General features: G+C 38.8%; 1 protein-coding gene across 1 annotated transcript in view; it reads left to right on the top strand.

Annotated features, from left to right (window-relative positions):
• Nucleotides 1-13,131, top strand: part of RAB11FIP2 (RAB11 family interacting protein 2) — a 39,239-nt gene extending 26,108 nt beyond the window's left edge. The window contains exons 4-5 of the mRNA XM_027596465.2: nucleotides 7,050-7,095; nucleotides 12,904-13,131. Coding sequence (XP_027452266.1) covers nucleotides 7,050-7,095; nucleotides 12,904-13,131 — 274 coding nt within the window. The remainder of the gene's footprint in view (nucleotides 1-7,049; nucleotides 7,096-12,903) is intronic.
• The last annotated feature ends 863 nt before the right edge of the window (nucleotides 13,132-13,994 follow it).

Below are 13,994 nucleotides of genomic sequence, written 5' to 3'. Positions count from 1 at the left end.
AATTGAAAATAATTTTGAACATAAAGTCTAGCTCTGTGAATGTGAAAAGTGTTGTTAAATGAAGGCCAGGAACTTTTTTGTGGCCAGCATGTAAATGTGAATTATCATTTACAAAGTAGAAGACGTTGTATATTCTGGGAAGACAGAAAAGAGTGTTAAAATAAGTAATTATAGAGCAAAAGCCAGAAATTGAAGGAAGAAGGGAAGTATAGATAATTCATATGAATAATTGTGGGATATTGTTTTTTCTTTGGCTCTCTCTTCTTTCGTTTTGATAGATAAAGAGGACAAACTTTTGTCCTTAACTGCTTTATATTATGAAGTTAATAGTTTATGGCATTTATTGTATAATCTTGTATCAGGTGTAGAGTCCCAGCAGGAAACAACTGACATGCTCAAAACAGATAATTGAAGAACGTTTAGTGAGAGACCATTTACAGAGGGGTGCCTGGGGTTAAGGACACCGAGGAGGGAAAGTATAGCCCCAGGAGCCTGCAGTGGCTAGAAGGGACAGCTGTGGCTCATCTGTGGCCGTTTATAGAGAAGCTCCTGCTTAAAACTGTAGCCCAGCAGGGAGGGCCTGAGGCAGCAGTGAGATGGGGCTGTAGCGGGGGATACATGCCCTGCCCCCTGCCACCCCTTTTCTGTCCCCACTCTCTTGCAGGTGCCTCCCAGGGCCAGAGAGTAACTGGAAGCCACTGGGCAAGGCGGCCCAGAGGACACACTCTGCTGACGTCAGCCTGCTGGGGCGCAGGGAGGGGCAGAATATGGAGCAGGAGGGGCCAACAGAAAAGGGTGGGCACAGTTCTTTGGAAACCTATTGCTTTGCAGCCTGTGTTCTACCTCTTTTAAGATTAACTTGGACTTTGGGTGCCTGGGTGGCTCAGTTGGTTAAGCGACTGCCTTCGGCTCAGGTCATGATCCTGGAGTCCCGGGATCGAGTCCCACATCGGGCTCCCTGCTCGGCAGGGAGTCTGCTTCTCCCTCTGACCCTCTTCCCTCTTGTGCTCTCTGTCTCTCATTCTCTCTCTCTCAAATAAATAAATAAAATCTTAAAAAAAAAAAGATTAACTTGGACTTTTCTTAGTCACTTCTGATTGGGAGACCCCTCAGGTAATTATCCTGCACTCCCTGAAGGGAACCCTCTCTGAGCTCACAGCAGGACTGAAGGGTTTAGAAAGTGTGAGGAGAAGAAGTTCCTGACTAAGGAGCTTGGACTGTGGAGTTTGGTTGCCTTTCTTTGCATCCTGACTCTACCACTTGATAACTGTGTTACCTTGAGTAAGCTTCTTAACTTCTCTGTGCCTCTTTCTGCTGCTGGAAACGGAAATAAAAACAGCACAGTACAAGGATTAAGTGAGCTAACATGTAAAGTGCTCTGAAGTGTGCCTGGTAGCACAGTTAAAGTCAATAAAATATCAGCTGTTGTAAGGCTTACTGTCATTCTTTGCCCTTGCTTCACTGTCAGTGGGGTATTTTTTCTTTTCCTCTTTGCAGATTCATTAAAAGTTTTCTGTTACGTTAGAGTTCTTAGTTTATACTCCTCTCCCAACTACATTTGTCACCAGAGTGAAGCCTTGGGTCTCTAGTGCCTACTCTCGAGACAGTTAAACAAGAAGAGTAATAGGTTAGTGTCCTTTGCAAACGATCTTAGAAGTTATTCTGTGATAGTTTAAAGTTATACTTATTTCCCATACACAATAAGTTACTCCTCTGGTGCACCCCTCCTTCCTTCTTTGCCCCCTTCCAGCCAGGTGGGTCACCTCCTGGATTTTGCAAATAACTTGAATTCCCTTATTAAATACAAAATGGATCACGGTATAGGCCAAAAATGTATTTAGCTTTATAATTTCAGCAATAATGGGGCTTGGAAAGAGATAACATGGAAGAGGTAATAATACTTGTTTTTAAATGCCTTCAGAAGAGCTTCAAGTGTTGTTACGTGACTTCTCACTGAAAGATTTGAAGTCCTAGAGCCAGGAATTTACACAGTTTGCATTGTCTTACGCTAACAAGACAGTTAATCGGTTTTAATAGATCTTTGTTCTTCTGTGGGGTTTTTGTTTTTTTTTTCTTGACAAGGACTTTATACATTTTCACTCTCAATACTCTCTAGTCTTAGATATTCTTGCTCTAAAAGAATGTATTTAGAGAAAAGGAAGGACAAAGAAGAAAATGAATGCAGCCAAATGCCTTAGTGACTCATGCAGTGGTTAATTTTATCACTTCATAAAGGTTGGTTGGCCTTTCTGTTTGTGGAAGGCTAGTGCAGAGCAGCTATTTTAGGACAGTTTCAAGTTCTCACCAATTATTTCCTTACTCAATATTTATTTTAACTTCAAAATAACTAATAAGTGATGTTATAGAAGAGATACTAATGATTTCTTGAAATACGTTTGGTAGTATTCATTTAAACTTGTAAATTAGAGTTTACTTGGGAAAAATTCTTTAAAATTTGGGAAATATGAGGTGAAACAATTGACAAAAACTTTAGAACGTTCAGGTAACACACTTTCTTAGCTTAAAATATTTTTGAAAATACAAATTTAAAATATTTTCATCAGCTTAAAATTTGCTTTAAAGTTCTTTGTCACCGCCAAACTCCTTCAGTTGTGATTTCTAAAACTGAAGTTCCTTAATTAATCATGAAGTTGAAATTTGTATAGACTTTTTCAGTAGGAGCATGTCTAAGTTCATCCTTACACCTGATTAAAAACACCATTTCCCTTAACCTGTCAACAACTCAGTTGAGCAGTCAGACTGCATTATTCGATATCTTGTCTGACAGGAGGACAGCATTCCAGAGAGAAAGATAACACAAATTGGTGCCACACTTTGATAAATAGAGACATTTTATTTTTCGCCAGGCTAATTCAATCCAGTTCAGTTAACTCTTTTTCCCCCCTTAAGGACAGATCAAAAAAGGCAGCCATGAATGACTGAGTGTGTCATGTGTTTGACACGTCAGTGTGTGAAAATAAAGCCGACCCCAAGGGAGGGGCTGTGCCTTTATACTGCAGACAATGCCCCGCGCGAGAGCCCTCTTGCTCAGCTCTGTGCTGCGCATGGCTGCCAGTCATAATGGGGGTAGCAGGGCCGGCTGTGCACGACACCCTTTCCCCAGCCGGGGGGTGACCTTTGTCATTTCAGCATTCTTAAGAATTCTCAGACATTTTCCGGGCTGTCCCTGAGTCTCACTTTAGTTTCATAGGCTAAAGCTACTGGATATTACATATTGGTAGTTTTGTGATTTTGGTAAAATCTGTGTCCTCAATGTTTGTTTTCGAAAAATCTGTATTACAATAAATCTAATGCCAGCATTTCTGTTTCTCAGGTCAGTACTTTCTTCCTGAGACAGAGAATGTTATTTGTACAGTCATACTGTTGTTCACGATATTCATACAGTTGTCATTATTGTCAATTGTAATGGTATGGATTATGCTACCGGACATGAGTTGTCTAAATAGCATTTATGAAAGAAGATTAAAATTGTCAAAAACTTGCCTACTGCTCTAAGGGATCAGGTCCTAAGAGCCCCATCTTTTGCATCAAGAGCCTTCAAGGGCTGCTTCCTCCCCACGGGCCTTGTGTTCTAGTCTCTTCCGTGTACTGCAGTGGCGCCGTGTCTCGCAGCCGCAGGCCACGCGTCTATCTTCAGAGCCCTTTCTCTCTGCCAAACCTATCCTTCATGTAATTTTAAATCCTCCCTTTTCCTTGACATGGGCCTTCCTTAGCTAACTGCTGCGATGGGACATTTTGTTTTCCATGGGGTCTAAAAGTGAGACTCTTGAGTGCGCTCCCCTCCCTCCACAGGTGCAGCTCTGCCATGTGCCTGCTCAAAAGGATGGGGTGTTTGTGTTCTGAGGAATCCGTGACTCCTGTCTGTTCGGGGCTTCAGCAGTGTGGCCGGTACTCCCTCAGCAGATCTGTGTGCAGAGAGCAGGGCTAGGCTGTGTGTCAGAGTTAGGAGGGCAGGGGCTAGAACCAGGCACCTCCCCACCTCCCGCTCTTACTGACTGGCCACACTCAAGTTACCGAACCTTTCTGTGACTCGTTCCCTTATCCTGAAAATGAAAAATCACACCTCCCTTATGGGTTATAAAGATTAAATGGGTTAATTTTGGTGAAGTGCTTAGAGGAGTATCTGGCACAGTCTAAGTGCCATGTAAATGTTTATTAAATAAAATAATTCACTGAGCATGTTCTGTTAGTCACTGTGCTGAGTGTTTTTTTCTCTTTAAATTTTTTTATTGTTATGTTAATCACCATACATTACATCATTAGTTTTTGATGTAGTGTTCCATGATTCATTGTTTGTGTATAACACCCAGTGCTCCACACAGAATATGCCCTCTTTAATACCCATCACCAGGGCGCCTGGGTGGCTCAGTTGGTTAAGCGACTGCCTTCGGCTCAGGTCATGATCCCGGAGTCCTGGGATCGAGTCCCACATCAGGCTCCCGGCTCAGTGGGGAGCCTGCTTCTCCCTCTGACCTTCTCCCCTCTCATACTGTTTCTCTCTCTCTCTCTCTCTCTCTCTCAAATAAATAAAATCTTTAAAAAAAAAAAAATACCCATCACCAGGCTAACCCATCTCCCCACCCCCTCCCCTCTAGAACCCTCAGTTTGTTTTTCAGAGTCCATCGTCTCTCATAGTCGGTCTCCCCTTCCAATTTCCCCCCTTCATTCATCCCCTCCTGCTATCTTCTTTTTTTTTTTCTTAACATATATTGCATTATTTGTTTCAGAGGTACAGATCTGTGACTCAACAGTCTTGCACAATTCACAGCTCTCACCATAGCACATACCCTACCCAATGTCTATCACCCAGCCACCCCATCCCTCCCACCCCACCCCCACTCCAGCAACCCTCAGTTTGTTTCCTGAGATTAAGAATTCCTCATATCAGTGAGGTCATATGATACATGTCTTTCTCTGATTGACTTATTTCACTCAGCATAATACCCTCCAGTTCCATCCACATCATTGCAAATGGCGAGATCTCATTCATTTGATGGCTACATAATATTCCATTGTGTATATATACCCCATCTTCTTTATCCATTCATCTGTGGATGGACATCTTGGCTCTTTCCACCGTTTGGCTACTGTGGACATTGCTGCTATAAACATCGGGGTACACGTACCCTTTGGATCCCTACATTTGTATCTTTGGGGTAAATACCCAGTGGTGCAATTGCTAGATTGTATGGGTGTGCTGAGTGTTTTACATGTTGTTAACTCATTTCATCTTAACAGTAGTCTCCTATGCGGGGACTATTGCCACCCCCCTTTTACAGATGACACAAAGTTAAGTGACTTGCTCAGGGTCACCCAGCAAGATTAGGGCAGAATCGGGATTTGAATTCACACCCCTTGGCCCCAGGGCCATCAGTCACTTCTCTCCTCTAACCGCGGTGTGTACCACAGACCTGAATGGAAATCATGTTGTGCGTGAGAGTATTTCCGTTGGATGGAAAGCCATGCAACAGAATGTGTTTCTTGACCTATTAGAAAACAGTGTGCCGTGAGGAGATGGCCAGGAGAGGTTAGCCCTCCAGGACTAACCTGATGTTGACTGCCTTGGACTGGAAATTGGGGAGGACGGGGACCACCTGTGTTTAGCAGCCCCTCCCATGACACTCCAGGCCTACGTGTGGCTTGTTGGATTTTATTTTTGTTAATTTCTTTTAAGCCACTCTTTGCTCAGGCTCTTAAGGCTTTGCTGGTACACTGATGCTAGTCTGGAACCATACAGAACACCGTAAAGACAGTGAATGAGAATATGGGTCAGCTGCATCAGCCTGTTGCTGGGGTGTTCATTTGTGGGTATTTAAAATATGTTTTAATCTTCTCTGCCATGTCACCCAGCTCTACTGAAATATACTCAGTTTATCCACAGGAGTTCTAGCTAGAAAAGGTCAGTCATCAGTTCTGGAAGCTCGTACTACGAATCTTAGTCATAACAAATGAAATGTTGGACGTGTGAGGCCTTCTCTCATGCAAGAAACGCAAGTGTGCCCCATGGGTTTATAGCTTGGGACATGTGCCTGTAGGAATAGAGATTGTCCAGACATTATAGCCAGTGTTCAGACTTTTTGTGCGTGCCATCAAAAGTTGTAAAAGTGAATTTCTTCAAAGGATTCCAATTATTTGGCTGATAAAACACAGATAAAGAAAAAAATGTCTATTTTACAGCTAAGTATTGTTTTGGGGGGCGGGTATAAAAAGATTCCTAGGACAGTAATGCTTTGTAGAGGCTCTAATGTCCAATACTCTTAAGTGCTGGGTAAAAGTTAAACTTGAATAGCAATGATGAAATATTTACTCATCAGATGACTTTGAAGTTTAGCCACTTTTTGGTTGTAGTCCCTTCCTAATGGACATGTTTCAAAGAAGAAAATGATTATAGCATTCAGCTGTGATGTTCTCTTACTCTCTGCATGGAAGAAATCCATTTTGTTTTGGTCCATTTGGGTATTTAAATTTTGAAGACCACTTAGAAATCACATTAATGACAGAAATAGTTCATACAACTCTGAACTCATTCTCATTGATAGGATAATGTTTAAAAATTAATTTTTCTAATACCTACATAATCTTTTTAAAGGATTGCTTTAACTCTGGCATTCTACAGTCTTTCCAACTAAAATTTATTGAATTCTCCACAGTTTATATCAGAAGGCCCTCAGGTGAGTGTGTATATAACATGAATAAGTGATAAAATTCAGCTGTATAAACTATCTTGCTGGGTAAAATCGCTTATGTTTAAAGATTTTTAGAAACTATACATTTAGAGGTACAGTTCTTCAGTTCTGATAATAACTGAAAGGTTTTCTTTTAAAGTTTAAAATTGTAGATGCTTGGGAATGTTGAGTCAGTATTGTTTTTCTCCTGCATCCTGGGTTAAGTTTCATTCATCCATGTCATTTAGGACTTCAGAAATTGTTATTGCCGTGTTGGTTAGAAAGGTTCTGTTTTTATGTTCCCTCAACCATGCGGACTGTGCGATATACTTTTAACATTTGTGTTTGTCTTTTGTTTCTTAGTTTTCATATGAATCCAACAAGTAATGAGGACCTCAGGAAAATCCCGGTAAGTTGCAGAGGCGTTAGTGCATTACGGGAAAAGAAGCCACAAGCCGGCCTTCTGGCTGGCATATATTTTTAAAAAGACCTTCATCCTGAATCCCTCAGTTACCTTTGGATTATAGTTTAATGTGGTAATCTGGGGAGAAAGAAGAAAAGCAAAAATCCATCTTTGTCTTTAATATACGGTAGGGTGTGACTTTATGATCTATAGAAATTCAAGCAAATATGATAGTTCTAATTGAAGCCAATTTAGAATCCACATATTTTGGTTACAGACTGTTTTAAAATTAATGTGAAAGCTGTATGTCAGGGTCAACGTTATAGTTAGGAAATAAGAGCACGGGGAGAAAAATGAACATTTTTTGTTGTTGTGGCAAAAATCGAAGAAAGAATAAAATTGCCTTATTAACATTGAACAATAGGAACAGCATCCTGGCAAGAGATCTAGCTAACAGGGAGAGGCTTTGAAAGAACCTTTAGGACACTTACCTTCTTAGAACAAAACCAAATATATTAACAGGCTTGGAAGCTACCAGCTGAATTAACTCACAGATTTTGCAAGGACTATTCAGATATCTTAACTTCATTTTATTATTATTTGAAGTCCAGGTTTGACTCTCTGTTCCGAGTTCTACTGCACCTCAGTCAATTCTAAATGCATCAAACCTAGAGAGTAAGTTACTTTACAAAAGTATGGGCGCATGTTCTTGGTAGAAAACTGAATCCTCACTGAATAACAGAAATAGAGCCTTTATTCCAAGAGACTGGTGGTTGCTGTTTGAACCATCTGTCCTTAATGTGTGTGATCCAGATGTATAATAAGAATTTTTTAAAGCAATAACATACCACAATTTTCTGTGATGTGATATGCCTAGAAGACAGTGTGGTGTGGTGTGTAAACCATTCTAAATGTAGTTATTTGTACTTAGAACGGTAGAAAACATTATAGAAGCAGAGGACTTTGTGCTGCATTTTTGCTGTTTTATGTAAATGATTTATAAGTTTTGATGTTTCATAAATACTCAAGTCTTTAGAATATGGCAGTCTGGTGAGAAATGTCAGAATATATGAAGTCAGCCTTTGATCAGATAATAAAATGAATTCTATCAGGCGGTTACTTAATCTCAAACAAAATGCAACATCAAAAAATCGATCTAATGTGCAGCCATTGTTTATTAAGTAACCTTAATTACAATTTCTCTGTGCTTGTACATGTACTTTTCCCAATCTTGTAATTTATTGCCATAAAAGCATCCTTAGAATTCTTTAAAGAAATAAAATGTGAAAATTGTTTTAGTTAAAGGATTTAAAGGTGATAAAAGAATCCTTGATGTGTGATTATTTTTCTCTGGAATACTAACTATTCTAAATGGCAGCGAAAGGATTACTAGGTGTTGTTAATTTACTGCAGGATACAATTAAGAGGAGAAAGCTCATCCTTCTACCGAGCGTTATTGAGGAAAAGTATTTGAACAATTTTTATGTTGAAGATTATAAGATGTTTGAAGTAATTTACATTAAGTTCTCCGATAATAGCCATCCACCAAGTTATTTCTTTCCCCTTCTGGACATAGTATTTTGTAATTAAGTTTGTGTGTCTTACATGCTATTGCCAACACCTGTCTGTGAAAGCTCAGTGTTTAAACAGGAGGAGTAGCCAGTTGAAAGGGCAGTGCGAGCTCTTTAAGGCCTAATTAAGAACTGAAAGGGAGATGAAGGCAGTAGGACAAAAGATGTGAAAGTAGCTGAGATGATATTCCCAGAGCAAAGTTCCTCATTAGAACAATAATGAGATGATCAGAGAATGCCAAGCCTTCATCTTCTCTCTCTCTCTCTCCTCTAGCTGCCTTGGATGTCAGTTAGTGCCCCACCAATATTTGGTTACCAGGACAACCTTTCTTTAAATCTCCAGTTATTTTGAGTCCTGATAATTTGCTTTTGTTGAAATTTAAATATTGCAAAAAATATACATTTCCTCGTTTAAAAGTCTAGGCTATGTGTGAAGTAAAAATAGATCACTAGTAATTCTCCAAAGTCTTTTGTACAACTCTGTTATTTAAAATTGCAATTGGAAAACTTATTGTGATAATTCTGCTGATCTCTCACCCACTCCCTATTTTCTGATATCTGCATATGGAAATTTTTAACAGAGGTTGGGTCAGAATGACAAAGGATCGGTTGTAAAAGGGGAAGAGAGAAGACAAATTTACATTAAATTTCAATATAAGAAGACATCTTAAAAACACATGTGCTATCTGTGTGGAGCCAGGGGAGTAAATACTAAGTACTTTCGAATCCCACTGTAGGTTAGGGGGGCATCTCTACCAGTTTGGAGGTTTCTCGGTTTTAGAAGTTTTTCCGAGAACAGTATTAGAAGTATCTTTTGGAAAAATAATTGATTTTGTATTTGCCTGAGAGTTTTCCTCTTCAAGCAAAATACTTTTTGTGACCAGAAAATTATTTAATTTCCTATTGTATGGATTGATATTAATCTTTATTATTTTATTGGGAGCTATATCAACAACAGAAGGAGACGTGGATCTATACATATGTATTGAGTATATCAGTCAGTTTAAGAATCTCAGGCCTAAAATTAGAGGGGTTAAATGCTTTTCAAATATGGGATAAAATCTGGAACTAAGCACAAAACTGTTTTTAATTATTTTATATTCTTTTCCAGAATATAGTTTATAGTACATGTGTTTCTAAGATGTTTTCCTGCCTAGAAACTTGATGCAGAAATTTGGGGGAAAATTTTCACATAAAAGGACAAATGGAAAATGTATTGAAAAGGTCAGAAATGTATTTTCAGGAAATCTGTCTGTACATAAGTATTAGATAGTTGTGAGGGGAAAAATAAGCCAAATAATGGCTTTTCTACTCTAGATTATGGCTTTAAAGCATTGAACATTATCCTGGGATGATGATGAATTATTTTGAGAGATTAAATCATTAGATTGATTCGTATCATGGCATTAATGTAAACTACGTATGTCAGAATAAGAATTTTTCAACATGTCTTTGATCCTCATTGTTTTTAGAGAAATGTTTAAAAAAAAAGTTTCAATCACATATCTGGTAGTACTGGTGTGGTTAAATATAACAATATAAATGATTTTCTAACTGTATATCATCACTTAAATAGTTTGGAGAAATCAGTTCATATATGTGTAACTTGATTAAGATTAGAGAGACTCAGATGCTGTTATTATGTTAAACCAAGAAAACATATAAAACAGCCTCAACTAGTCAGTAGTGAAACCCATTTAGTTCAATTTCATTAACCCCTGCAATTCGCACAAGAATGCCTATTTTTCAGAATATGCTTTATTAGATAAATGAAATCACATTAGTTGGATGTTATTACTTTTCTAAAATGCAGTTCAGGAAAAAAAATTACTTTGTAGACCAGGAAATTTTAGAGTTGAAAGGAACCGTGGAGAACATCTCATTTATCAGATAAGGGAAGTGAGGCCTAGGCTGGTATCTGTCTCAAATCTATGCAGAATTACTTGGGTTACAGTAAGAAAGTTTAGCTTATTTTTAATAAATTTAAAAAATAAACTTGCCTCAATACTGTGTCTTATCTTTTCTGTAGAAATCTGCTTAATATAATAAATGTTTAATAAGATTGTGGTTAGGAAATTTTAAGTTTTATATCTTAAACTGCTCATGACCAATTAAATAAATTAGTAAATACATGAGTGTGTGTGTGTACTCTTATAATTACAGAAGATTGAGAGAGAGAAGAAAAAGTAAACCACACTTGTCTCCAGGGTTGTGTGGTAAAGCAATATTCTTAAATGTTTTTTAGGGACAAAGGTAATACAACTGCTGAAGTTGTATCTGGTCCCAGTTTCTATTGCTAAAATAAGTTGTTTTAAATACAGTCTTACAGAATTTAAGCTCACTTTCCATTGGCATCCTCTCTATTCATTCTGTTTATGTAGTGGAGGCTCTTACTAACTTTAACATTTCAGTAGCTTTACAGAGAATCTCAGCCCCTCCAAATGATCTTACCCACTGCTGCCATTTTAATTTTCCTAGAACTTCGCTTCAATCATATCCTGCCCCTGTTGAGAAACCTTCAGTGGCTTCCTGTCTCCCATTGCAATAATCCAGCGTCCTCGACGGTCTGTTGGAACCTCCCATCTCAGTCTCTCCATGCCCTGCCCTGAACCTTGTTTTCCGGCACCCGTTCTCCCCTGATCACCTGCTGTCGAGCCCACTGTGCCTTCAGTCTGCTTTCCTCCTTTAAACAAGCAGAGCCCACTGCTTGGGATGTCTGTTATGCATTTCTGCTTGGCAGAGTCTCTGAAGGCCTAGCATGAGCTGTATCTTCTCTATAAAACATGAGCGATTCCATGAGGTTGGAGCAGTTTTCAATCCTGAATTTTTCCCTTTTTCCTTGAGAAGGGAGTGACTTTGGTAACCGAAGCATCGAACTGGTAACTGTACTTCAGGTGTTTCTCTGATTGGCAAAGTCAAGGTACCTTGGGGACGAGGGAATAAAAAGTTACACTTGGGCTTTTGTGGTGAGCTAGACATACACCAGGTTAAAGTAGATCCTGAAAACGAATAAAGACAAATTTAATCCAATGAATACAAGAGAGAAAAAAGGCCTTTTTGCACTCACCCGCCAATCCCTGTTCTCCATCCTCCATGGAATAGATTAGAGACAGTTAGTCCTTGAGAGCAGGACTGGTTTCCTCGGTGTATTTTTCCTTACAGCCGAATGGAAATGTTTTGAAAGAAAGTGATAAAAACCAGTTCTAAGCTGTTGAGTTTTAAGGATAGAACTATGTATAAAAAGGCATAAAGGTTGCTCCTTTATATTTGGATGTTATAGTTTATATAATCAATCTAAATATTATACACTGTAGATGATGTTCTAGTGCCGTTTTGATGAAATTTCTGACAAATATTTTTCTTTGATTAGAGTGCTTTGTAATAAAAATGAATTAAATCAGTGTCTTTTTCTGTTTTGTTTATATTATTTTTGTGTAAAAAAGAATACCAATAGAATAAAGTTAGTAAAATAGTAAGTGAAAGAGGAGAATGCAGATAAACTAATCCTGAGTGTTCCTTCACATGATTGTAGTTGAACTCCGAGTTTCCTAATAACCAGGGCAAAAAGGGAAATAAGTTATATAGGGATTAGCACTAGGAGGAGGAAGAAATAGACTGGTTCCTCAGGGGGGAAGAAGCTTCTTTTGCCTCTAAATTAAAACAGAAGTTACCCCCATGGGGCTTCTTCCAAGGCTGCTCATTGATTTAATTCTGGAGGCCCTGAACAGTTCATAGCAAAGTGAAGAAGCACATGGGATAGTGCTGCTTCTTGAAACCATCCTCAATAGAAAGCCAAAGTCATAACATTAAACCACAGTTCACTGGGAGCAGTTCCATGAGGACTAAGCCATTGTCCAAATGTATAGTTTTCAGTAACTTCTTAAGAGTTGTCCCAAGTAACTCTTAGAGATCTTTAGTTTTAATCTATTTTAGTTATATCTGTTATAGAACATTTTATCTTTTAGTCCTAAATTATATGGTCAATTTCGTATATTAGGACATTGTCCACAAAGTAAAACACGGTTCTAGAAGGATTTAGAATCACAGTCAAGGCTTTGGTGCATCTGCCCTAGTTCTTGCCTCAGGACTGGCTAGCCGCGGTGTGAACGGTCGTGTTGGTTCTAGCCACAGACACAGAAAAAACCTGATCGGGGTTTGAAAAATCAAAAGTTGAAGTTCAAAATAATTCTGAATTTGCCCGCCATGTTGTCTCCTAAAGTGACCCATCTTTCTTCTGTTCTAGGACAGCAACCCTTTTGATGCCACTGCAGGGTATCGTGGTCTGACCTACGAGGAGGTCCTCCAGGAGCTGGTGAAGCACAAAGAGCTCCTGAGGAGGAAAGATACCCACATCCGGGAACTCGAGGACTACATCGACAACCTCCTCGTGAGGGTCATGGAGGAGACACCCAGTATCCTCAGAGTGCCGTACGAACCGTCCAGGAAGGCTGGCAAATTTGCCAACAGTTAATAAGCCAGTTGTGCCGCATTTATGATTAAGGGCAAAAAGGAAAGAAGAAAGAGAAAAAGAATGAAGAAAATCTTGGTACTGCAAGAAACTGCATTATCAGGCGTCATTATATACTGTTTCCTTGCGAAAAATTATTTTACCTGTAAATATTAACAGGGACCATCAAGAGTGACCTTTGAAGTGAGCTCAATAATTGAAACATTTCACGTGAAAACGGGCCAGATTCTCAATGAATAAGCAGTTCCTTAGGATTCACTTAGGTGCTGGTGCTGGCCTACCAACCTGCCACAGGCCTAGGGATAGCTGCGAAGTACATGACGTACTGTTCCTCAGGAATGGATCTCATAAAGCAGAATCGATGCTCTGGCTGGTTTCTCAGAAGTCAATTTGTAGACATACTTAGCTGCAGGAATACTGTTCATTATAAACACTAAAAAAAAGTTCATATTTTATATGCATATATATGTACATGAATATATGTTCATGTATCTTTGTATATAAAATACATGCATATACCTCATATATACATGTGTTTCTAGAACATTTAAAAACAACTGATTGCCTCTAAAATTAGGATACCAATTTCTTAATTTGAAAATCTATGTGTGCTCTGTCGATGCAAAACAAATCATCATTGCTACCAGTACACTTAGAGGGAAGCTGCTTCAGATCACTCTTGACTTTGCGAATCTTGGTTTCACAATGAGCTGCTCCTATATATTATTCCAGCATCAGATGTTTGCTCTTTTTCTAAAAGGACTGATTCCAAGGTTTTTTTCTTTTTTTTAAAGCGTGACATATTTTAGGAAAATTTACTAGCGTCACGAGAGTACGAATTTCTTGAGTTAATTTTTTATCTTAAC

This window comes from Zalophus californianus, chromosome 15 (genome assembly GCF_009762305.2).
Source record: "Zalophus californianus isolate mZalCal1 chromosome 15, mZalCal1.pri.v2, whole genome shotgun sequence".
NCBI classification, from domain to species: Eukaryota; Metazoa; Chordata; class Mammalia; order Carnivora; family Otariidae; genus Zalophus; species Zalophus californianus.
Note: the sequence above shows the minus strand (reverse complement) of the source record. Positions and strands in the feature narration are given on the sequence as shown.